We start from the raw sequence: 26,812 nt of genomic DNA, 5'->3' as shown, positions 1-26,812 counted from the left end.
TCTTGTGATCAATCCGTTCTTGATCATATTATAAGCCATTGAATACCACAAACTTAAAAAGTTGAAAAAGTAGAATATCTAATATAATTTAAATTGTATAGATTTTAAATAGTACCTATTATTGCCTATCATACGATAGGTAGTTATTATTAATAATAATTCTTCAATATATTATTCATGTAGATAATTTTTTTAACTTCAACTTGTTTACACATTGGTATAGAAACTATATTTTGTTAAATAGGTAGGTACCTAGTATATACTTGATTATTATTAATGTCATAACATCCACAGGTTAATTTATTTCTACCTAATATTGTTTCATTACTATTCTTACAGAAGTATCAAGTATATTATAATTTATCAGAACCATTAAACATTATTATTATGGTTTAAAGACAATAATTATATAATATACATTGGTAAATGGTAAGGCCATAAAAATTTGATATGTAGGTATTGGACCGCAGTTTCTTTTATTAAGCACATAAGGTTTAGGTTTGTATTTCTTGTGATTTTTCAGTGACGGAATATATTTAAATAAGTTGTTGTATAGTTGTTATGTATAGAGAGACACGAATTATTGAGGAAAAATTAAAATCGACATTTTAATTACTTATTACTACTGGTTTATTATTTTTTACACAGAAAAAAAATAATAAAATGACAAGTAAAAGTTAGTTATGTTATGTCGGTATTGAAAGAAATACTAAGAACTAAACAAATAAATACATATTTTAACCATGTCACATTAGCAAGATAAATACACAGCCCTTTTAATAAATACCTATTACTATTATTTTTAAAGATTGTGTATTTATGAAATATTTAATTATTACACTGAATTTCAAATTGCATCTATCTGACAGCTGTGAAGCAAGACATAATATATTATATAATTATAGAGGTAATATAGACAAATAACACCTATCAAACATTTGAATAGGCAACACAATGATGTTCTATGCCTGACAAATTTTGGTTACAAAAATAAATTATTTTGTTCCCATTGACTAACTAGGTATAAATGTATAATAATCACAACTTAGTATTTAAAAAAATGTATTTTTAAGATATTTTGTAATTTGTTTAGTATATTACTTCTAACTGTATGAATACTAAGACCACAATCAAACAAGAAAAAAAACATTATGAGTAAAGTAACTTTCCCATTACTGTTAGCAGTGGCATGACAAGGAACTTTATTTGAGGCATGTGCCTCAGTTTAAAGAATGGTAGGTGTCCTAAACACTAGAGGCATTTTGCATATAATAATAATTTTACTATTTAAGTACACCCTAAGACTAAGCCAATCTCTCTCAGTTACCATTTACGTAAATAAGTAATCACTTTTTTATAAGTATTTGTAATTACTAATATAAATTATTGTGCCTCATAAGTTAATGAAATTTGCCATGCCACTGACTTGATACTGGATGTTAGCTTAGTATATAAAATTAATGAAAAATATGACTTATACAGTAATACAAAATAACACACTAAAAAACAATAATTTACAGACAGTAATTTATTTATACTTAAAACGTATCAAAATATATTAAAAAGATTAATTTCTATAAAAAACAACTTATTTTATTTTAACACTGTAGTATAATTACATACAAATTCTGTTTATCACCATCTTGGTTCTTGTAAAAAATAAAAATAATAATAAAAAAAGTGAACTGATTAATTAACACAAAATTTATGTCTAAGACAAAAGTTAACAATTTCATTATAATGTATATTAATATATATAGTTTTGTGTCAATATATTCATAATAATTATAATAAAAAACAAATATATACATTTTATAAGAAGAAAATCAAAAATATATTAAAATTTTTACTCTGGCTTTTGAAATAATATTTTAAAAGGCCTTATAGGATGACACAAACATAGTTGTTAAATAATACTTTCTCATAAGATGGTAAATTCAAAAAAATTTTAAAAATAGAATATAAATATTTATAAATCAGAAATAGATTATTTTAGAGCAAAAATTACATGCAGTAACTAAATTAAAATGCTCTCCTTATAATAAACAATATTCCTCTTCTTTGTTCTTGATATGAGAATCTATCTGAAAAAATATTAAACTTCGAATAAATATTGGAAAATACTAATTTTTAAAATTAACTATAAAATTATTATATATTACCTTAAAAATGTTTAGGTACCAGTGAGATAAATATATATCACAGCAAATGCAATGGATATGAATAAAATAATGGACATAATACATATTAATATATTATATTATAGTGCAACATACAATACTAGCTGATCCCACACACTTTGTTTCCCGTAAAAAAAAATATAGTATAATGTATATACTTATTAGTAGGAGCCACAAACTTATGCCAGCTCTGGCCTGTTAAGTTTTTTAAACCGACCAGCAAAACTAATATTTTATATTGAACTCCATGATCTTATATTTATATGTATATATATCTGAGTTGTTATAGTGGTGAATTCAGTTAAATTCAATAAAGTAAAAATAGTTAAATAATTATTTTTGTTTGTGAAATTATTAAATGATTCTTTTCTTATTTTTATTTCATAATCTTATTACATTTTTGACTTAACCGCTTAAAAATAATACCACCTACAAAATAATTTTGTGACGTCATGTCGAAAAGTATTTTAGATTCAGTTATCTTCAAAAAAGCAGTATCACTGGTTTATATACTCGGGCCACTCTAAGAGCGCTTCTGGGCGGCGACCAAAATTTGTCCGTTCTCGCGCATTCCCACCACTAAACTCTCCAAAACACTAGCCGCCGACACCGTCGCCGTCGCTGCTCCCACTCACCTACGCCACTGCTGACCGGGAAACGGTGACAGTGTTTGCCGCGTACTGAGTGGGGGTATTTACGGCAGAAACTAGGTGATAAAGTGGGAGAAATTTGGGTACGAAACCGTGAAGCTCAGTCATTTGGATGCGCAAACGAGAAGCGCTCTTAGAGTGGCCCGAGTATAGTATATTATATTTCACAATTAAAAAATCTAACGAATCACAATAAAATTACATATAACAATATTGCAAATTGAAATAACTAGCTGCTAACAATAAAGAAATCAATAGGTAGGTAATAAATAGTTCATAATTACTAACAATGTTTATTTTTGAGTGTTTGGATGCATATAGGACCTTTGTTGATTTCTTTTAACACGGCTATATTGACGTCCTTCAATGAATCCAGCATCCCAATCGACTAACAACTGTTTCCCATCTAATAATGCTCCATTCATAGTTTTCATGCAATATTCAGTTTCGGCTCTTGTTTCATACCTAAACACAGTAGGTATCATTTATTATTGTTAATTAAATACAATTCATTGGAAAAAAATCAAATAAGTTTTAATTTTACATGATTAATGATTAATGAATATATAAATCACTATTGTAACTGTTTAAATAATATATATTAAATACAGCAAGTCTCAGATTTCTAACAAATCGATTTAGTTGTGAAAGCTTTACAATTATGTTATCCGAAAAAAAACTCAAATTAAGTCACATATTTTAATTTATGAGATGTTTGGTTTTAACCTCTTGCCCATGTTGGTTCAGTTACTATTATAATAATAGTGATATATATACATTTATATAATGTGTCACGAAAACACCACTCACGCCACTGTCACTTAAACACAGACTGGACAAATGGAAAATAATATAATAATTATTGCAGACTCAAGTTTTTGATTATTGTGATTCACACCCTTCAAACAAAACAGTTCATAATAAAAGCAATACCGCTGGGATTGTTAAATTTTACGAATTAATTATGATTATAAATTATAACAGATCAAATTAGATATACCATAAACATTAAAATAATAATATATAAACAAAAATATATTATACATTATTATACAATTATATTTGGTAAATATACAGTAATTAATTTTCAATTTTTTTTTTTATAAGTATAATGTATTTTTATAAAGCACTGCAGAATTTTCCGTCTCCTAAATTTAGCCCCCTAGAAAGTTGCCTACCCTGCCATATGGGAAATCCAACTCTGCCAGCATTAGTTGAACATATCATAATTTATAGATGTGTTGATATGAGATCTTATTAATTTATAGTTAAAACTTCAAAAGGTATTTTCTGGAAATATTTTTTTGTACAACTATAGAAATTTATTTTAAAATATCTTGTTAAGTATTAATAATTATGTGTACATACTCAACAAAGCAAAATCCACCAGGAGATAATGTTTGTTTATCCAATCCCATGATAATGGTTTTAATTTTTCCTGCCTCTGAAAATAGCTTATGGACATCCGCTTCAGTAGAAAGCAAATTTAAATTTCCAACATACACAGTAGTTGATTCTACAAGCTTTTTTGAATATTCTGTGCGAGTTCCCTAAATTTAAAGTAAAATTGTATATTTTAATGATTAATATTATTTAATATAATTGTAGGTATAATCAGTCAACATTCAGTATTCAAAACGCATCAGATCTTTCTATAATCTATAAAGAATCTACATAAATGTACTAAACAAATTATACATTTACTTAGAATAGATAATTACAATTTTTAAGTTATTAAACTTATTTTTTCATATGTTTAAGAACAATAAACACTATCATATTATCAAAACAATTACTAATTTTTAAATATTGAGAATATTATATCTACAGCTAGTATATAGGTATATTATACGTAGGTACATACCTTGAATTTACAATCAAAATACTTAGAGAGACCCACATTGGTCACATTGTTCAAATTGCGTTTAGCTGGTGGTACATATAACTTGGTAAATAACTCTTTACTTTGAAAATTCGGTACATTATTATTGTTTACCTTAAAGACAATTAAAATTGTTTCCATTATATATTATAAGACATAATACTTAAATAAAAAAATTCAAATATAAGAATATATTATACTGTTAACTATAATATCTAAATAAAATCATTTAAAATGTAAAAATTAAACGAATAAATTGAAAATCTAAAAAGATATGCTTGTAGTATTTGCCTCATCAATAATTAAATATATCATATACATTTTGATATACTATTTAACTATTAGAAGGGAAACTTCCTAGCATAATATCGTAATATAAAATTGTGATCAAGAATTTAAAAAATACTTAATGAAAATATATTTTTCAGACAAAAAAACAACATAAATAACCCTCATATATTAGAATTAAATAGGTAGATGATATTATAGGTACAGCAATAGGGTGGCAAGACATCCCGTTATATACAGGAAAGTTCAATATTTTAAGTCTGTCCCAGTGTCACGACAAAAGCTTTTGAGACGCTTAACTGTCCGGTTTTTTTTTAATTTACCCAGTACTTTAGTATTTTATAACTTGCCATATCCTACTCAACTACTAAATAATAAATGTGTTTAAAAGTATATTATTTGAGAACATTTTAAAATATATTGATTTTTTTTTAAATTTAAATACTACAAAGTAACATAATTGCTAGAAAATAGTATCAAATAGAATTTAATTTATCATAAAACAAGGTTGTATTACAATTCACTATATTATTCAAAATATTCAACTACCAAATATTATTATTGTAATGTTAATTTATAAATTTTTCTAGTGCTTGGATTGTAAGAGAGCAGAAAATGTAAATATCTAAAAACAATATTTATATATATATATATATATAATATATATTTCCATCTAGTAACTATTGATACTAATAATATTCAAATAAACTTTAAACTTAATTTTAAAAACCTTAATATTTTTTATACCTTTGAGTTATTATTATTCACACATTTGGAAGTATTATTGTTCACTGAATCTACAGTTTCTACTTTGGTTCCTACACATGCATTTCGCAAGTGAGGAGGTCTATAAAATGCACATGACCGTATTGATTCATTACAATTGGAAGGCATATTTTGACAAATTGTAAGACAACAAAATACAAAAATCTGAAAAAAATAATTATAAATTTAGTTGTTTTTTAGTTGTTTAAATTAACTAGTTAAAATAAAACCTATAGCAACGGATAATACTAATAATAATTTACCTTTTTATTAGATAGGTAGTTTTAACTTTTTTTTTTAAATTAATGTAAGTCTAAAATAAATTAATTTAAATCAACTGCATCGTCAACTACAATATAAGTGCTACACAATTATTATTATTTTTCTATTACTTTTGAGATGTTAATGTGTTACAATATTACTAATATACAATTAGCATATATTATTTTAATAACTAAAATTAATTTTCTATGATAATTAAAATGTCTAGTACCTATAAATCAATTTAAAAATAACATCATAAAAATTTACAAATGATCACATTTTTTTACGGGCACTTAATATACAGAGCCACAACAATTGAGAATGTAAGGTGTGTATACAGCCTCCTGGCCTTCAAAATCCATAAATAGAATCAAAAATTGCCTGTTTCAAATGTTAAAATTCATAAATATCGAAGTTTTGAAAATTTAATAAAAAAATCCACACACATTTATCCTTCAACAAAAATTTTTTTTTTTGAAAAGTCGATTAATTTTTTATCAGCGTTTGAAGTTAGATATATTCAACATTAGATTTTCATAGATTAATAAATAACAATTTTCTTAATATGTTGTAATTCAAAAAAGAATAACAAACAATAATAAGTACATCTTAAGTCAGATACTTGAAATTTTCACCAAATATTTATAAAAATTTTTTTCTATACATGCCATTAAATGGTATGTTTTTAAAAATATTTTTACTCTTATTAAGCTATTAATAGATATTTGACATTTTATAATTATTTTTCTATAAATATCAATGAAAAATGTTTTGCCATATCAAACAGCTTAAAAATGTAATAAAAGGTTCGTAATAAGTTATTATAATAGTAGCTTAAAATTATTACTGATATACCTACCCAAGCATGATTTTTTATGGCGTTTAAAGATTAATTATGATAAAAATTTATAAAATACTCAATTTTTTTTTAACTAAGGATTTTAACTTAGATATTTAAACAAAGAATAACAATGTTAAAATTATTTCATTGTAATTCAAAAACATTATTTGTGGGTCCTTATAGAATTATAAACTTTACATTATTATGTAGACATTTTAAAAATATTTATATTAATTTTAATTTTAAGCTATTACTTATTTGAACCTATTTTTATGAACCTATTCACACTGTTCTACAGGAGGGGGTATTGAGTCAAAAATGATTAACAATAATAATATAATATGATAAAAATACAGACTGTGAAATAATAATTAATACAATAAATGCAATGATTTTGTCAACAATTAAACCGACTTTCTGTAGTAATAATATTAAAATGAGTTAATAGTAATAACACGGTGTATAACTACCAATTTTACTATAAAAAGTCGTATGACTTATTTTTTCAGTTATTTTAGTTTGTCATTAGTAGAGTAGGTAACGTTGATATTGATTTGTTGGGATGGTTAATGAAAAGTAATAACAAATAAATTAACTTTAACTTTAAATTTTAATAATTACAATAATAATATTAATTCAGAGCCTCAAAATAAATCCTTGCACCTTGGCCTAAGAGTTTAAAGTTACGGCACTGCACCTATACAAATTAGTCTATATGACATTGGTGGCCACTAATCTTAATTTCGAAAGCCACAAATTTATGAAGCTAATTCAAAACAAGCCATATTATAAAAAGATGTTTATAAAACAAACACGTTTTTCATTTTATACATTTTATAAATTTATTTAACATTTATTTTTTTATAGAAATAACTTACAGCCACATGCGGGGACCCTTGCTACATGGAATAGGATAATACAATATCAATGCAGGCCAAAACAGATCTATTCTGATTTCTGATGAGTACAGTCTAAAATAGCATTATTTTAAACCAACTTATAATTATGTATGGTATTAATTATAATTTATAGGCTTGTACTGTTTGTAGATTAATTGTAGCTATACATTTCAGTATTCAATAAATAAAATAGATATTATATGCCCATGTAGTATGTACACAGCTAAATGCCTATTTAATAGATGAGGTATAATTAAAATGATTTAACTCAAAACAAATTGGTAAATGTCTCACAGAAAAAGTACCTATTTATAGGTCTCAAGATTTTATATTACTGATTTAACTAATTAAATTACATTATTTGTGTTTGTGTACGCGTCTTAATGTTATATTAATATTATTAGATTATTAGATATTATTACTTACCTAAGTACGAAATTATGAAATGGTAGTCTAAAAAATCAAGAAAGAAAAATATTTACGGAAAATTAATTAACGCGAGCAATTAAAATATCATGACACGCAAAAAATGGCAAATGAAAAGAAATTATTGTCGAATGAAATTGGTATAAATTATAAGTTACAACTGTCGGTCGCTTTTGGTACGGATGTTCTGTTTTTCTTATAAAACATCGTTTAATTTGTATTTTTCTAACCTCAATTTCGAATTTAATGTTGGCATCCGTATTCTGTCTATGGCGTATAATATTTTTAATACATATAATATCTATAACCCGTGTATTAGTACCTATTTTTATGGAAAAATGTTTATGAATAATAATTACAATTATTATTATTATAAATGAAACTGTTGGTCAATGAATAAATAATTATACGAGGTACCTACTTACTTTAAAAAACTTAATATAAATTGTCGATGTAGGTCCTAGGTACGACACAAAGGTACCATTATAGTACTAAAATATACGAATGACAGTCGTGGTGAAGTGAAGCGCGCAGTAGACGATATTACGATAACGATTAACCACTTTTTAAATTGGAAAAATTCATTGCAAATATAATTTGTAAACAAGATACCGTCTGTGTTTGTATGACTATGATTGAGCCTCAAAATAAAAATGTGCGGTTTATCGATCGTATCTTTTTCCGTTATCTAATCAGTAATCTACGAGTTGTGACTGTTCGGAAACTGTACAAAAATAAACTTTCAGCCAACTATAATAATAATATTATAGTTAATTAATATTGTTGTTTATATCACATATTATTATTATCATAGGTGGGTTCCGCGGGGTAGTTCAGTAAAATTGTGATTTACGACAAATTAAGCTTTATCGTAATCTTGTAATTTCGTGTCCTGTCCGGTCGTACACTCGTAGTTCGTACCTAAAACAGCTAATACTTTATGGCTATATCTGTATATTAGATCGTTTTACACTCATAATCGAATTTAAAAGTAGGCACAGAGGGAATAACACACTCCCAAGTCCCCAATATAGATACAATATTTATTATATAAATTAGCCAACTTGTGTCTGGCTAAATACTTTTGTGCCTTCAGCCATGTAACATCATCCGTTAATTTCTTATTTGCAACTATAAAAAAATAAGGTTAGTTTTTTATTGTTCGCTTTTTTTAAAATATTATGAAGATAATATTATTTTTATTATTTTATTTTTATTTTATTATAAGTTGAACTGAATCAGTAATGTAGAATGATAAATACAGGTAGGTATTAATTTAACATTTTAGAGAAGCATATTCTTTATACAACTTACTGCTACAGTGCTACATGGCACATGCAATCATTTATATAACATTGCAATGCAAAATATATTAATTATACCCATAGTAATTAATTATCAATAAATACCTTGATTATATAATATATTATTATCTACTATTTAGGTATGTTCTGTAAATTGTTTTGAATTACCGTGTATTTTATAAAGCCATATATATTATAGTTATTAGTTAATAATGAAATATAAGATTGTAACAATCAATTGTTAGATTAAAACGGATTCACTGATAGACGATACTCGCTTTTTTGAACACCATGTCCCCTAGTCTATATAGTTGTCCACTTGTCCCGATAAACTTCGAACAGTACGGGACGCTTTTTGTTCCGTTTTAATCCAGTCTTCTTCATATTATTATGTGCGTAAAAAAAACTTCAGCTGTACACCAAACAAATTATACAAAAAAATATTCTTAGAACATTGACATTTGAGACCAAAGTTAATAACTGTATGTATAGGTAAACCTATAATTTATAAACAACAGGTGGATCGAGCGTCAAGTTTCAATTATCGTGTATGATAAGCATGAGACATATTATTGTAATTGTGCACAGTGTATAAAAATAATATGTATAATGTATTATGAAAATATGAAATCAATGTTTCCAACAATACATCATGTACAGTCTGAGTCTGACATAGTGACATATAAAAGGCCCAAACAGAGATTTATCTTAAGGGGCTGCTATTTTTATCAACATTTAGTTGTGGCTAAGTTGTGATCAGGTTGAAACTGTGAAAGTCTTATTTGTATTAAATATATCACTTAATAATATATAAATTTAAAGACCAAAGTATTATAAATTACTAATTATTATATACCACTATACTATACACTTTTTAATATACAGTTACATTTTTGAAGGGGAAATTACTATTTATGACTATATTCTTAATACTTATACACAATGTGTATAATAATATAATATTTATATATATACAATATACTTATACATTAATTATATACGGTCCAAGTGGAAAAATCGGTCATTGTTTACATAAGCGTGCGTAGAATTTCTGGCAGCCGGCAGGGTAGTCATATACATAAGTACATAAAACTAACACACGCACATATTACGTATATATAATATTCATATTCACACCTAAGTTAAAAAAACTAATTTGGATGGGGTAACATCATTTAACTATATTTACCATAGTAAAAAAGTATTTATGATTGACTATCAATTATCATAATAATAATATTTAATATTGAGATGGCGGGGGGAGTTCGCAGAGTAGTCAAGTGCCTACCATGACTACCCCGTGCGCACGCTTAATGATTGTATACAATTATAATTACATTAAACAATTGCCGACAGTGGGCATTGTATCCAGATTCGAGAGCACACAACATTTAGACAAAGTTAATTATTATTATTTATTTCCCAAATACCAAGTTGTAAACAATGACTTATATTTAGTATGTACTATAGTAGATTAGATACTAGATAGACCATAGACCCATAAACTAATGGACAGCGCATAGAGAGACACGACAAGTAGTTGAAATAATGGTTTGACTTTCAACTTCAGTATCTTTTTCGATGGGAAAGTGAATCTATTTGGGGTTCATATTCCCATTAGTGTTCAAAATCGCCAAGAAAAACAAAAGAAATATTAAGGAAAATCGTGAATTTTTACGCTAAATCGGTTTTCGACAAAATCGATTTTGTTTATTGGTGTAACACTAAAACAAATGATCGTAGATACTTGACATTTTCACTGGTTGTTTATATTAGCATTTTCTATACACAATAAAATTTTCCAAAAATATTGATTTATTTTAAACTGTTAACGGACATTTTCAATTTCCAATTTTTTTTAGTTTGTTTTCTATGAATGTCAATAAAATTTTATTTGTTGGGAAAAGCTTGAACATTTAATACAGGGCTTTTAATATTATTGTTACAATGACATTTAAAAAATATTAAAAATCCAGTTACAATTTTTTTTTTATAAGCATTTAAAATTTAAATGTTGACAAATCACGTATAAATCACGAAAATGTGTAAATTATTTTGAGTAAGAAATTCATAAACATTTTTCTAAGATTTAAAAATATAATAATGGTTAAACGGCAACCCACCTTGAAAAAATTACGCCACTTCAAAAATTAGGTACTTCAAAAATTACCACTTTTTTTGTTTTTATCGACACTTCGTAAAACTACTTGGAATTTTCTATTCTTATACCTCCCACAAGTAACAACTAGATTCACTTTTCTATCAGAAAAATAACACACACATCATTGTAAAATCAATAAATTTTTTCGCTCCGCTCAATATCTAAAAGACTAAAAATATATATTAATTTTAATAACTAATAAGTATGTTTTAATTTTAATAATAAATTGTATCTACTTAAATAAATCGTAAATTAGGAATAATAAAATATATCACTATTCACTACTATTAACTGGTAATTGGTATCTGAAAAGTGTAAATATTGTCAGCTATTAGTAATAGCCTATTACAATTTACAAAAAACAAAATATCAAGTATAAGTACAAGTATTTACCATCTAGTTTCATAATCATCAAGATTCAAGGGCCCCACCAAAAATATTTCCCAGGGCCCCAAAATACGTAATGCCGTCACTGAATACTCAACACTTTACGGTCAACAGCGGATAGTGATTTATACGACTGTCGACTATTATTATGTAATGAGTATATTTTAAAGTATATTATATTTTAATTAGTTATTATTGATTACCAAGAAGACATGCAATACTGAGATTAGTATTTAGTATATAATATATTATTTATAATTTTTAAAATATAATAATTGCTAACTCTATTTCAAATTTCCCATACTTTGAATAATTTTGGTCTGTATTAGCTGGACGTGTCTTAATGCAGTTATGGCGTTTTGCCTTAATTCAAATAATAAAATGCACTAAAATATAATTCGCTGCATGGAAATTGCACGGGTGGTAAATGGTAAATTTTTAGTGATAACAACCATAGTAAAATGATTTATAATTATTTAATAACAGACATCGTACACGTATGTTATTTATAGTTTCCGAAAACGATAAAGATTTACTAATACAATGCAATAATGCGGGGAACGAGTTTGATTTGTGAATCCTTTGCGATAACAATTTATAATATTATTATTATGCGTTGTATGCTGTTTTGCAATGAATACGTATAATATCATAAGCACTCAATGCATTTCTCGCGTAATTATTGTCTATGCAGTTTCACGGTCAATGGATCCATCGAATTTTGTTACTCGACGTCGTCGCCCGCTTTGGTCTGTCTCTCTTGGAGAGAACCACCGCAAGTCCCGAGACGAAAATATGATGATTGAGGGCAAGTGGAAAATAAAATATAACGCCGCCTCAAGACACGACATGCGTGCCCCGTCGGAAGGTCGTCGCGCAGCTCGCAGTCTCGCACACACATTAGAGCATTTGCGACAATTGCGTATGTACCTATACGTGTGTAAAATAGTAGATAATCTTTTTAATTTATTATACCTACTGTAGACTAGCCTATAATTATTTAACAGTGAGGGTGTTTGCGCGTGCGCGTTCGAAGCCCGGTTCGTCGGGACGACGTAATTGTAGTACGGAACGTCGCGAACTCGCGATAATTCGCATTGATTCCGACAGACGGCCGTACACTTCACGATAGTCTCCGATCTCCACGGTCCACAGTCCACAGACTAGTCTGTGACCGACGTACGACGTGCACCGAAGTCGTGTTTGCACTTGGACTTGGCAATTAGCAACGCCGCCGTTGCCGTTGTCGCGGTACACCGGTGGTACCCGCGATAGCCGCTCGACGTGGTACGCCGAAATTACCGGCGACCAAAGCTCTTTAGTAGCCGCCATGACAACTACTTACCTAGACCTTGGCCCGTTCTGTTTTTCGTTGCGCTCCGAGAAAGTGGTCGAAGTGCTGTACAGACGGACCGACAAGTTCCAGTCGACCATCAGCATGTTGTGCAGCCGCTTCGTGGCCAACATCAGGTGAGTACCGAGTCGGCGGGATAATTTTTCGAGGGGGGGAGTGGGTAGACGAAAATTTTTTTACGCGTATGTATATAACTCGGTATTTAGGTAAGCCAAGGTACAGTTTATTGTTTCGATCGGCCATAATTTCAGTCCTCAATGTGAGTAGAATTGCTTGTTACAAGATCTATAAGTTTGAAATTTGGGGGGGGGGGGTGGTCTAAATTGTTTTCAGAAAGATGTCAAACGTAACTGTGGTATATATTATTAGGTAGATATCACTAATATATTTCACAGTAAAAAAATCGCCTATAGGGGGCAAAGCTCCTTAGCCCCCAATTCCCAGATAAGTCACTTCAAACGTTTTCTGGAAAAGTTGTGAACAAGAGGCACTTCCTGAATAGATTTATTTATATTTTATGTGACATGAGTGTGATTAATGGGTACAAATGAGTCTCTAATTTAAGTATGCATTTTATATAACTATGTATTCTTATTTCTTAGGTTTATTAGGTTTTTGAAATATTGTTAAAATAAGCACACATTATAACAAGAAATATTGATTATTATATTCCAATACCTATCTACCCATTGTGTGGAATTTTGTTAATTAATTATAATTTTATGCACAAACCAATGTAATAGTCTTGTAAAGTATTTGAATATTTATTTTGTATTTGAATAATATTCTAAATATTTAAAAATATGTAGATATTATACTCAATACGTTTTTCAGAAGAAAAAAATGTATTTATGTTATAATCTACAAACCTGGCTAGCAGTCATTACCCATGAAAAACATTAAATTTAGTATGTACATGGTAAACCCTATAATAGTTTCTTGTTAGGAATGACTAAACTGTACCTATATGTAAAATATAATAAGAAGTATTATTAGAAGTAATTATTATAGTATAACTATATTTGTGTATTAGGTAAAAGTTTTAAAAGATAATATTTTCAAAGTACCAAGAACAATTTTTATCATTTTTTCAAGTATTCTAAATACAAAATAAAAGTTCTTTACTAGACTGTAATGTAATAGATACTTCATTAAAATTTATTTAATTAGTACCATATTATTACAGGTGATCAAGATTTATTTTATCAGTAAATTATTTATTTATAGCTTACACTTTTTACAATAATGGATAAACATTAAACAATTTGATGTAAACGTGAAAGAAAAAAAGATTTTAAATGGAGATTAATAACAATTTGTACAGATGGGTATTTTATATATTAGTATGTATTTTTGTGTATGTAAAATAGGTTAGTAGAAAAAATATATAACCTTATCAAAATGTATAATAATGTTTTCACGAATCTGCAAACCTTCTTTAACCTTTTAGGTTAATATAATGGTATGGAAAAATAAAAACAAAAATCAAATGTACCTAATAAATAAACTAAACTATTATGTGACCAATTTAAACTCAAAATACAAAAATCTACTCTACTATTGTTAATTATATTATTTTTCTTCACTATATCTTATGTTTTTTCCAGACAACACAAAATATTTATTCTTTCAAATATTTATTTACCAAGCAGTTGTGCAAATTGAATCAAATACCTTTATGTTCATAAACTAAATCATTTAAATAATTACAACACATTTTTTAAATTAATTACAGGTATATTTAATTTTTACTATTGTAACTATTGAAATGTTATTGTTATAGAGATCCCGATAACTCAAATGATGAAATTATAGAAAACGATAAATATAGTGATGAAGAATTTGATTTACATTCAGATAAATATAAATTAGGCACTACAATTGTTGAAAATGAGCCATGTTATTATAAAATGTATGTACTTCTTTTACATAAGAATTTATTACTATAATTGTTCATTTAAAATAAAATAAATGTACAACAACTTTTACGATTACTGAAATAATTTTAGTTTCTATGTTTGAACATTATAGCAATATAAAAGTTTTATAGCATTATATTGAATTGACTTCATATGTTTTAATTTAAATGTCAGTTGTTTATTTGAATTAAATCTTAAAATGTATTAATTGATACAGTGGCGTGAGGAAGGACTTTATTTGAGGTACGTGCCTTAGCTTTAAGGGTGGCAGGTATCCTGGAGACTAGGAGCATTTCAAATATAGTAAATAATTTATTAAGTACACACTAAGACAGTAAGACTGAGCCAATCATTCTCAGTTACCATTTACGTAAATAAGTAATTATTTATGTATAAGTATTTATAATTACTAATATAAATTATTGTGCCTCATAAGTTACTGAAGTTTGCCACGCCACTGAATTGAAACATTTCTGTAAGAATTTGATAGAATTAATATAGAATTTGAGATTAAATTACTTTATAGTCACAGGAATATTAGACATTTTTAATAGTATTGGTTAAAATAATATAAATTTAAAAATCTTGGCTATTTTACTAACTTTGAAGAATATTCATAAACAAAATATGATAATTTAGACAGTATAATTTGTTGTTTATTTTAGGAATTTATATGATAAAGGAGTACACAAAGTTAATGCAGCTCTTAAGGATATAGGTTTGAAAGTGGGTAATTCGAATTCTAGACAATATAATATGGAGCCGTTACAGATATATTATCATAAGAATAATATAGCCAATTACATTCAAAATAGAAATTATTATTCACCAAAATCAAATGTTAGTGTATTTTGCTTATTTTACTAATACAAATTGTACATAGTATGTACCTTAAATTAATTTAACTATATACAACTATTTAATTCTTATTTATTGTGTTTCAGAGTTCAATAGGTAGTCCAGATAAATATTATTGCGAAGACAGTGATTACAAGTCATTTTCTTCTAATTTGTCTTCAGAAAGGAAATTTTACATCGATTTTGATGAAAATAGAGTATGTATAAAAATGTTTTACATATTTCATTTCATATTAGTCTTGTCACTATTATTGTTTTGCATAATACATAAATTAACTATTTTACAGGGATTATAATATGTATATTATATGTATATATCATATAGGCTTGTCAAAATATCATAATTTTTAGTTCATACATAGATAGTTTATAAGTTATACATCTCTTAACTCTACATAACTGAACTACTTATAATTTGTAGGATAGCCCTTTTTGCATTAATCTAAAAAAACAAATTGTACAGGTAGTTATGAAATTTTCAAATACCTACATAAGTAATACAATACTATGTTTATCTATTAAGATTATTCAAATGTAAAGAATTTCTTATATTGGGTCCCTTAGTATCTTTTAATAGGTCATTTAGTTTTTTTTATATATTATATTATTATGTTAAACTGTATCTACCATATTTGTGTTGTAACATATCAAATGAATCACTATCAAAAAAAGTTTGACTATAAATAAATCTATTTGTTAGAATTATTATCAAGATCGACCAACAACTCCTAAAAGTACTGCATATATTCACAAAGAAAAAAGATATTCTCATAGGCCTTGTAATTGGAAAAGATTTTCCAATAGATACTGGACAATGAGGCATATGTTATTTTCAAAATTTGAACATGGTATTCTACTAGACGATGGTATTTACACTAACACAATTTCTTTTTGTATTTTATTTTTTTTTATAATATTATGTTTTTTACAGAAAGCTTTTATTCTGTCTGTCCAGAAATATTAAGTTACCATATAGCAAAACGTTGTAAAAATGACATTGCCTTGGACCCTTTTTGTGGGGCCGGTGGGAATATAATTCAATTAGCATTTACATCCAATTTAGGTATTGTTACTTATTAATTTATTTGAAAAAAAAAATATAATGTAGATTTTGATAGAAATTATTTGTTTTTAGTTATAGCAGTTGATATAGATCCGTATAAAATAAAACTAGCACGAAACAATGCCGAGATATATGGTGTAGCTGATAAAATTGAATTTATAGTTGGTAATTTCTTTGAAATTTGTTCAATGTTAAAGGCTGATGTTATTTGCATGTCACCCCCATGGGGTGGTCCAGAATATGTGATCAATGATAGCTTTAGTATTGCATCCATGTGTAAAAATTATAGATTTGGTGGTTTTACTATTTTTGATATTGTTAAAAATATTTCACCAAGTATTGCATTTCATATGCCCAAAACCACAAATATATTTGAAGTAGGTTACAGTTGACAGGTTTAAGTTTTTTTCTATTATCATATTTATTGGTTTTTGTTTTCAGTGTTTATGGTTAGCAAGATTTTTAGGGAAAGTGGAAATACAGCAGAATATTATCAACCACAAGCTGAATTCCATTACAGCATTTTATGGAGACTTTATCGATTTAACTAGTAACGACTATTAAAAAATATATATAAACTTATTTGAATAAAAATAAGTTTTATAACATCATATCATGTGTTTGTTTATTGGTAATTGATAAGGTAATTCTTTATTTGAACATATTATTTATTACAACTATTTTACTTCTTTTATTATAATTTATTATAGTAATTATTGTAAGATAAGGTAGCTCAGAAAAATGTCAAAAAACAACTACTTTAAATAGAATAGTAAAAGTAACAATCAATAATATCATAATACATGAATTACTGTTCCGTTTTATTTCTATGAAGTTCTATTTGAGTTGCTAGTAATATATTTATATAAGGTTTATATTCAATACAATTTTAGCAACCTATAATAAATTCAATAAAAAAGCTATTTTTGTACATTTAATTTTTTAACTAAATGTTATAATCATCTACTTATTTTATTAGTGATTTAGCTGGAATTTATAAGCTGGTCAATGATAATTAACATTCCCAAGTTGATATAACACCAAAGTTATTTATGTTATCTACATAACTGCTTTGTTACACTAACAGACAATTAGTACATATTTTTTATATGATGGGATTAAAACGGTTTGAAATTCATGAATACTTGCTTCATACAGATAGTTTGAATTATTTTATTTACCAGTTAAAATACAAGTGTCCGTGGATATAAAACTGTTTTAGAATCATCATATAAACGTATTAAATAATGCATTTCTGAAAATTTCCAAGTAATATTGTACAATTAATTATATAATATGTAGTATGTACCAGGTGTGAACGCGGGATATTTATTAGGGGGTTGAGGGTTCGTTCATGTAATATTTATTGTGATAATTAATATTTCTTTACATTGTAAAGAAATAAACTTTCAACCAGAAATTAAAAACCCTAGGTACATTGAAAATAATTTTTTATTTAAATATAACAAAATTACAAATAGTAAATACAATAATAAAAAGGTGGATAAGTGGATGTCGCTCTGCTGTACGGTAGGTTACAAGTGGGTCACTGTAATGGATAGTGTTAAATTTGAATTCAATGATATAATATCATTGTATAAGAAAAACGATTCTGAGCGAAAACGGTCAGTCAGCCTATGATATTACCAAGTATATTTGATGATATTATTGTGAAAAAAGTAATTTATATATAACTTATTTACGTGGAGCCTAAGAGCCTTGTTTTAAATTTTCAATCGTTAGCCATAAAAGTTAAACATTTTATATATTTTTAACTACAAAATAGTTTATAAATTATAAATTTGATAAATGTTGTCAAAATTTGAACTTTAAATGTTTATAAAAAAAAATAATTGTGCCTATGTATTTTTAATATTTTTCAACTGCTATTGGAATGATGTATCGGGAGCCTTATATTAAATTTTCACGCTTTTTTACCTAACAAATGATTTTATTGATATTTATAGAAAAAAAAACTAAAAAAATTGAAAACTAACAATGTCTGTAAACAGCTCAAAAAGAGTCAAATTATTTTCAAATTTTTATCGTGTATAGAAAATTCTAATATAAACATTCAGTGAAATTTTCAAGTATCTACAGTCATACGTTTTTTAATTACAACAAAATAAGAAAATCGTTACATGAGATATCGAGTGAATATCAAATGTTGTAAAAATATGATAAAAAATATATATAATTTATTAATTACCTACCTGTAGGAATAATGATTTGTATAATTTAGTTTTTGCTAGGTAGATATACTCCTGGAAATCTTCAGTATTAATGTGCCGCGCTACGGTCATTATTTAAGGGGCAACATTTAGGCAATTTCTAATCTTATCATAGTCGCCCGGGATCTACGTGTTAGTTGTAAATGATTATTAGTGTGAGTGCAATTAAATGTGGGTATCCTTTCTCATACGCGCATGCACATGTCAATAGTTCGATAACTATATAAATTTCACTACACAAATTTTACAAAAACATACATTTGTTTTGACAAAATTAAAGTTAGTTAACGTTGTTTGATTTTGATTCTGAAAAAAATATTTGAATTAAGCAGAAAAATGTCTGTAGATCGTACGAAATATTTTCCGTTTTTAATTTTAATTATGATATGAAAAAGTTGATATTTTCAAGTTTTCAATTACAGTTCACAATAATATAAATTTTACTTTTTAAAAAGTGCTTCGTAGGAGCTATAGACAATTTTCTGGTGAGTTAAAATTTTTTTCAGAAACAAAATCGAATAACGTTAACTAACTTTAATGTTGTCAATACTTTAGGTCTTTTCAGCTAAAATTGACAGCAGTAGCGAGGCCAAAAAAGATTGAAATTGAATATAGAAGATTTCTCAAGTTATAGTAATAATTACGATTATTATTAAAAAAAGGTGGGTAAGTGGATGTCGCTCTGCTGTACAGTAGGTTACAAGTGGGTCACTGTAATGGATGGTGTTAAATTTGAATTCAATGATATAATATCATTGTATAAGAAAAACGATTCTGAGCGAAAACGGTCAGTCAGCCTATGATTTTACCAAGTATATTTGATGATATTATTGTGAATAAAGTAATTTATATATAACCTATTTACGTGGAGCCTTGTTTTAAATTTTCAATCGTTAGCCATAAAAGTTAAACATTTTATATATTTTTAACTACAAAATAATTTATAAATTATAATTTGATAAATGTTGTCAAAATTTGAACTTTAAATGCTTATAAAAAAAAATTGTGCATATGTATTTTTAATATTTTTCAACTGCTATTAGAACGATATATCAGGAGCCTTATATTAAATTTTCACGCTTTTTTACCCAACAAATAAAAATTTATTGATATTTATAGAAAAAAAAACTAAAAAATTGAAAACTGACAATGTTCGTAAACAGCTCAAAAAGAGTCAAAATATTTTCAACATTTTATGCTGTATAGAAAATGCTAATATAAACATTCAGTGAAATTTTCAAGTATCTACAGTCATTCGTTTTTTAATTACAATAAAATAAGAAAATTGTTACATGAGAAATCGAGTAAATATCAAATGTTGTAAAAATATAAATTTCAGACGCTCATAAAAATTTAATTTACGTTTCTTCTAGACATTTTTTTTTTGATAAAGGTAGACAAACTCATGAGTAATCTTATATTACATTTTCAAATCTTAGATTTAAAAAGAAAAATTTTTATGAATTCTCATCAAAATAATTTGCTATTTTTCGTGATTTTTCCGTATTTTGTCAAAATTTGAACTTTAAATGCTTATAATTAAAAACTGTGACTAAGGATTTTTAATTTTTTTCATCTGCCTTTGAAACAATAACCTAGGAGCCTTCTATTAAATTTTCAAGCTTTTTTACTCAACAGATAAAATGTTATTGATATTTATAGAAAAAAAAACTAAAAAAATTGAAAACTGACAATGGCCGTAAACAGCTCAAAAAGAGTCAAAATATTTTCAACATTTTATGCTGTATAGAAAATGCTAATATAAACATTCAGTGAAATTTTCAAGTATCTACAGTCATTCGTTTTTTAATTACAATAAAATAAGAAAATTGTTACATGAGAAATCGAGTAAATATCAAATGTTGTAAAAATATAAATTTCAGACGCTCATAAAAATTTAATTTACGTTTCTTCTAGACATTTTATTTTTGATAAAGGTAGACAAACTCATGAGTAATCTTATATTACATTTTCAAATCTTAGATTTAAAAAGAAAAATTTTTATGAATTCTCATCAAAATAATTTGCTATTTTTCGTGATTTTTCCGTATTTTGTCAAAATTTGAACTTTAAATGCTTATAATTAAAAACTGTGACTAAGGATTTTTAATTTTTTTCATCTGCCTTTGAAACAATAACCTAGGAGCCTTCTATTAAATTTTCAAGCTTTTTTACTCAACAGATAAAATGTTATTGATATTTATAGAAAAAAAAACTAAAAAAATTGAAAACTGACAATGGCCGTAAACAGCTCAAAAAGAGTCAAAATATTTTGTAAATTTTATGGTGTATAGAAAATGCTAATATAAACATTCAGTCAAAATTTCATGTCCCTACGGTCATTTGTTTTAGAGTTACACCAAAAACCAAAATCGATTTTCTCGAAAACAGATTTTGCGTAAAAATTCCCGTTTTTCCTTAATTTTTCTTTTGTTTTTCACGTCGCTTGTGAAAACTACTGGGAAATTTTTACTTTTGACCCCCCAAAGTACCAACTAGATTCACTTTCCTATCAGAAAAGTTACTATTGAAGAAAATCCAAGCACTTTTACTGTCCTAAAAGGTGATGACAGACACAAAAATAAAAAAATTAAAAAAAAAACACACATCATTGTAGAATCAATACATTCATCGCTTCGCTCAGAATCTAAAAAAGGAGAAATGTAAGTAACTGCACTTTTGCACAGACAGGCACAAGAAGTGTCGAGTGTATCTTGCCATTGAGTAAGTTACTGTAATATATGATGTACCTATAGTTTGGCAAATTTTTATTAATAAATAATTGCATAAGAAAAAAGTTCTTGAGCTAAGACTGTCAGCTTTTAATACTTAGTATATTATTTAATATAATATTTATATTTATACTGCTATTTATTTTACAACATATTAGTAAATAATATAGTAGGTTGAATTAGTTTCTGTCAAAAACATTGTGTATATACAATACAATTTTACCTAAACATTATAAATTATAAGTACCCACAAATAATATACAATAATAAATATTATTGATGTATAGTTAGCCATATAGGTATATGTTTAATATTTTAATGATATAAAATCATTGTAAGCGAATGACGATTCTGAGTGAAGGATGTTCTGTCAGCCTGTATCACTATAAGTGTATTTTTGATTTCATTGCTATAAAGTACCTAATTTAGTTTACTATTTGTAAAACTAAAACAGTAGGTTTTCTGGAAATTTGATATATAAGTATGTGTCATTCTGTCAAGTAACTGGTACCTATACCCACAAATAATGTTTTTAAATTATCAAAAGATTTACTAAAATTGTTATTCTCCATTTAAATATCGAATTTTACCCTTTATTGAGCTTAAAATATCTATGAAATAAATCTGTGGATAAACATTATTTTTAATTTTCAAACCTTTTATTAGTTAAAATTAAACATTTTATAAATTTTTGATTTGAATGTTTTACCTAAGTTTTCTGACCTAAAGAAATATTTTTTATCAACAATAATTTTTAAAAAAAACAAATAAAACTCAACTATTTCTTATGCTTATAAATATCTTAAAAATATTATGGTTTATAGAAAATGTTTATATTAATATTCGGTGAAAAAATTGTGCGTCTATTTTTATTTAGTTATACCAAAAAAAACAAAATCAATTATGTGAAAAACAAGACTTCATGAAAATTCCAGTTTTTCCTAAATTTTTTTTGTTTTTCCCAACTTGAAAACTACTAGGAATTTTCTGTATTGAACTCTCGAATGAACCAACTAGAATTCACTTTCCGACCAGCAAAGTAATTACATGTTCATAACTTTTCTCAGAATATAAAATTAAAATTTCAAATGTCTGTAAATAGCTCAACATTTATTTAGAACATTATACCATGCGTTTGGGTTGGTACTTACTTATGAACATTTTCATGTAGATATTATATACTACTGTCAAGTACCAAGTAGGTACCGTTTTAGAATTAAAATAAGATACCTAATCGTTTGATGAGAAATAGTTAATTTATGTGTGAATACCTATCCAATATTGTCAAAAATTAAACTTCAGAAGCTCACTGCTCACAAAACATAATTGTGGATTTACACTCAACTTTTTCAAATTCCAACAATAGCAAATTATTTATTCAGTTACTAATTATTAGGAACCTTGTACCTATAGTTGTATTAAATGTGCATTGGTATCTTAGGTATGAATATATAAAATTGTAAGAATTTTTAACTATAAAATAATTTGCAATTAATGTTGGCAGTTTTGATGGATTTTCTCATAATTCGAACTTTAAACACTTGTAAAACAATACTGTGACCTTGTATTATAAATTTTAACATTTGTGAATAAACAACTTATGAAGAACCATTTTGTCTTAAATTTCCAATATTTTTAACCCAACAAAAATTGTTTTATCGACATTTAAATTTTGAAAATGTTGTTATGTATAGAAAATGCTGATATAGGTAAACATTTAGTGAACATTTCAAGTCGGTACCTATCTAAGGACTAAGGTTATTCGTTGAGTTACACTGTGAAGCAGCTAGTAGGTATAGTGTACTGAAAATATTAGATTTCAATCAATAAAGATAACCATTATAATATCTATTTTGAGCCCCCTAAAAATGTCAATAGCCCACCAAAATTGTTTTAAGCTTCTTTAATATGATTATTGATTATAGTAGGGATTCAGCCCCCTCTCCAATCTCAAACTGTATTTTCGCCTATGGTGATTATATTATATTTATAGGTAGGTAACTATTAACTATAGGTTCATACTTTATAGGTGCAGCCTCGGGTAGTAGTCCGAATTTCAAAATATAGTATTCGGAATACTTTTAAAATACTTTTCCCAAAAGTACTTTGATAACTCTGCGGAATATTTTTTAAAGGTATTTTATTCCTATAAAAAAATACTTTTTATTTACAATAATAATTGTTTGTCTTGTTTTTCTGGAAAGTTTTATAATATTATACCCATTTTAAAATTTTAAATCAAGTATCAATCTAAATTATATTATAATTATAATTATTAAATGATGCAATGTGTTGGCGCTAATTTCAAATTTTCTCTAAGAAAAGTATCATTGGTTTAATACTTAAAACGAAAACTAAAAAGTATTTTAGAAGTATTTGGAATTGGTACTTTTAAAGTATTTAAAACATTTTATTCGGAATACTACTTGTATGAAGTATTTGAATACTATTTTTCATAAATATTCGAGTAGATATTTATTCCAAATACTTTTTAAAAGTATTTTATCCAGGTCTGTAAATAGGTGTATGGTATGGAAATTGGAAGTATAAAATGCAAGCGATTACGACATCATGTCATCAGGACTAGAAATGAACGAACTATTTGCGAAATAATGTAAATATTGTATAAATGTATAATGTACGTAAAAATTAAAAACAACAGCCAAAATTGAAAGTTCTATAAAATATTTTAGATTCTGAGTGGAACGATGAATGTATTGATTTAACAATGATGTGTGTTTTTTTTTTTATTTTTTTTTTATTTTATTTATTTTTGTGTCTGTCATCACCTTTTAGGACAGTAAAAGTGCTTGGATTTTCTTCAACAGTAACTTTTCTGAAAGGAAAGTGAATCTAGTTGGTACTGTGGGGGGTCAAAAGTAAAAATTTCCCAGTAGTTTTCAAAAGCGACGTGAAAAACAAAAGAAAAATTAAGGAAAACCGGGAATTTTTACGAAAAATCTGTTTTTGAGAAAATCGATTTTGGTTTTTGGTGTAACTCTAAAACAAATGACCGTAGAGACATGAAATTTTTGCTGAATGTTTATAATTGCATTTCCTATACCTACACCATAACATTTTCCAAATATGTTGACTCTTTTTGAGCTGCTTACGGACATTGTCAGTTTTCAATTTTTTTAGTTTTTTTTTCTATAAATATCAATAAAATTTTATCTGTTGAGTAAAAAAGCTTGAAAATTTAATAGAAGGCTCCTAGGTTATTGTTTCAAAGGCAGATGAAAAAAATTAAAAATCCTTAGTCACAGTTTTTATTTATAAGCATTTAAAGTTCAAATGTTGACAAAATTTATCAAATTTATAATTTAATAATTAATTTGTGTCGTTAAAAATGTATAAAATGTTTAACTTTTATGGCTAAGGATTGAAAATTTAAAACAAGGCTCCACGTAAATAGGTTATATTATATAAATTACTTTATTCACAATAATATTATCATCAAATATACTTGGTAATATCATAGGCTGACTGACCATTTTCGCTCAGAATCGTATTTCTTATACAATGATATATCATTGAATTCAAATTTAACATCATCCATCACAGTGACCCACTTGTAACCTACTGTACAGTAGAGCGACATCCACTTACCCACCTTTTTTATCATTGTTTGATGCTAGTTATAATTTTTTTAAATTTTTTATTAGAAATAAACAATCTGTGTCCTAGGGTCTAGGGCAGAATAAGAATATATGCTACAAGAAGAAAACATGAAAAACAATTGTTCCTTTTGTTCAGACATTATATTATTATTATTATTATTATTATTAAAATTATGTAAAATATAATTGACTTTAGTGAAATTTGTCGGATGGTGTTAGGGGGGAAGCGAAGTGCCATGGAAATAGAAATTAATTACGTAGGAAATGATATTAAATATTAATATATTATAATATTAGATACTTTTGTTCTATGAATATTAATTATTATATTATTATTTATTATGTATATGGTGATAAGTGCCTAAATTTATTTATCAATGGAATTATGGAAATAGCACAGAAAAAAGTTTCACAGGAGACTTAGTTTAGTTGAGTTGTACCTACTGAAATATGTATGCAAATTGCAAAACAATGTTTGTAGAGCTATTTTTATTTAATGTGTACGAGAATGGAACGGTTCACCGTATATATGACTTGTAATTATTGTTTAATATTCAATTTTCATTTTTTTAACTATTAATTAATTATAGTTATATTGTGTAATGTGTATAATATAATATATTAAATTATTATTTTTTAATTTATGATATCTGACATCGTAACAACGATTATCTTGCCGCCAATAATTTCGAAGTTTGGACAACCTTACCGTACAAGGATTATGTTTAATTTATAAACCGTCCGACTCACGGACTAATATATTATAGTATATAATATACTAGAAATTCGCTAGACTAAAAAATAATGCACCGGGATGTTTGGAGGTTTCAATGATTGAACCATACCATCTATAGGTATCTAGTCCGACTACTTCGACTGTAATGTTGTAAACGAAGACTCGGTTTACGGTTATAAACATTGCTTTCGCATGGAAAGGACGCCTGGGCCTGGCTGTATATTATAATAAGTGATAATGGCGTTCCGCTGA

At 26.4% G+C, this 26,812-nt stretch overlaps 2 protein-coding genes across 6 annotated transcripts; one reads left to right on the top strand and one right to left on the bottom strand.

The window, feature by feature from the left end:
* Window positions 1-1,684: 1,684 nt before the first annotated feature.
* LOC132935848 (nuclear cap-binding protein subunit 2-like) lies at window positions 1,685-8,815 on the bottom strand. 3 transcript variants are annotated; one of them, XM_061002479.1, is made up of 6 exons: window positions 8,621-8,815; window positions 5,748-5,930; window positions 4,695-4,826; window positions 4,199-4,380; window positions 3,119-3,295; window positions 1,685-2,080 (listed from the first exon to the last, which is right to left on the bottom strand). In XM_061002479.1, the coding sequence occupies exons 2-5, from the start codon at window positions 5,892-5,894 to the stop codon at window positions 3,124-3,126; spliced, it is 633 nt and encodes a 210-aa protein (XP_060858462.1). In that variant the 5' UTR covers window positions 5,895-5,930; window positions 8,621-8,815; the 3' UTR covers window positions 1,685-2,080; window positions 3,119-3,123. The 3 variants fall into 3 exon arrangements, with proteins under 3 accessions (XP_060858462.1, XP_060858461.1, XP_060858460.1); XM_061002478.1 differs by lacking the exon at window positions 8,621-8,815 and adding an exon at window positions 8,196-8,483 and having other exon boundaries at window positions 1,687-2,084; XM_061002477.1 differs by having other exon boundaries at window positions 1,688-2,084.
* Window positions 8,816-12,922: 4,107 nt separating this feature from the next.
* Window positions 12,923-17,828, top strand: LOC132935463 (trimethylguanosine synthase-like). 3 transcript variants are annotated; one of them, XM_061002026.1, is made up of 8 exons: window positions 12,925-13,517; window positions 15,185-15,313; window positions 15,986-16,160; window positions 16,265-16,375; window positions 16,879-17,044; window positions 17,110-17,241; window positions 17,314-17,406; window positions 17,683-17,828. In XM_061002026.1, exons 1-8 carry the CDS (start codon window positions 13,378-13,380, stop codon window positions 17,790-17,792), a joined length of 1,056 nt encoding a protein of 351 aa, XP_060858009.1. In that variant the 5' UTR covers window positions 12,925-13,377; the 3' UTR covers window positions 17,793-17,828. The 3 variants fall into 3 exon arrangements, with proteins under 3 accessions (XP_060858008.1, XP_060858009.1, XP_060858007.1); XM_061002024.1 differs by having other exon boundaries at window positions 12,926-13,517; window positions 17,314-17,618; XM_061002025.1 differs by lacking the exon at window positions 15,185-15,313 and having other exon boundaries at window positions 12,923-13,517; window positions 17,314-17,618.
* The last annotated feature ends 8,984 nt before the right edge of the window (window positions 17,829-26,812 follow it).

Source organism: Metopolophium dirhodum, chromosome 1 (genome assembly GCF_019925205.1).
Source record: "Metopolophium dirhodum isolate CAU chromosome 1, ASM1992520v1, whole genome shotgun sequence".
NCBI classification, from domain to species: domain Eukaryota; kingdom Metazoa; phylum Arthropoda; class Insecta; order Hemiptera; family Aphididae; genus Metopolophium; species Metopolophium dirhodum.
This window is presented reverse-complemented; position numbering and strand designations above follow the sequence as displayed.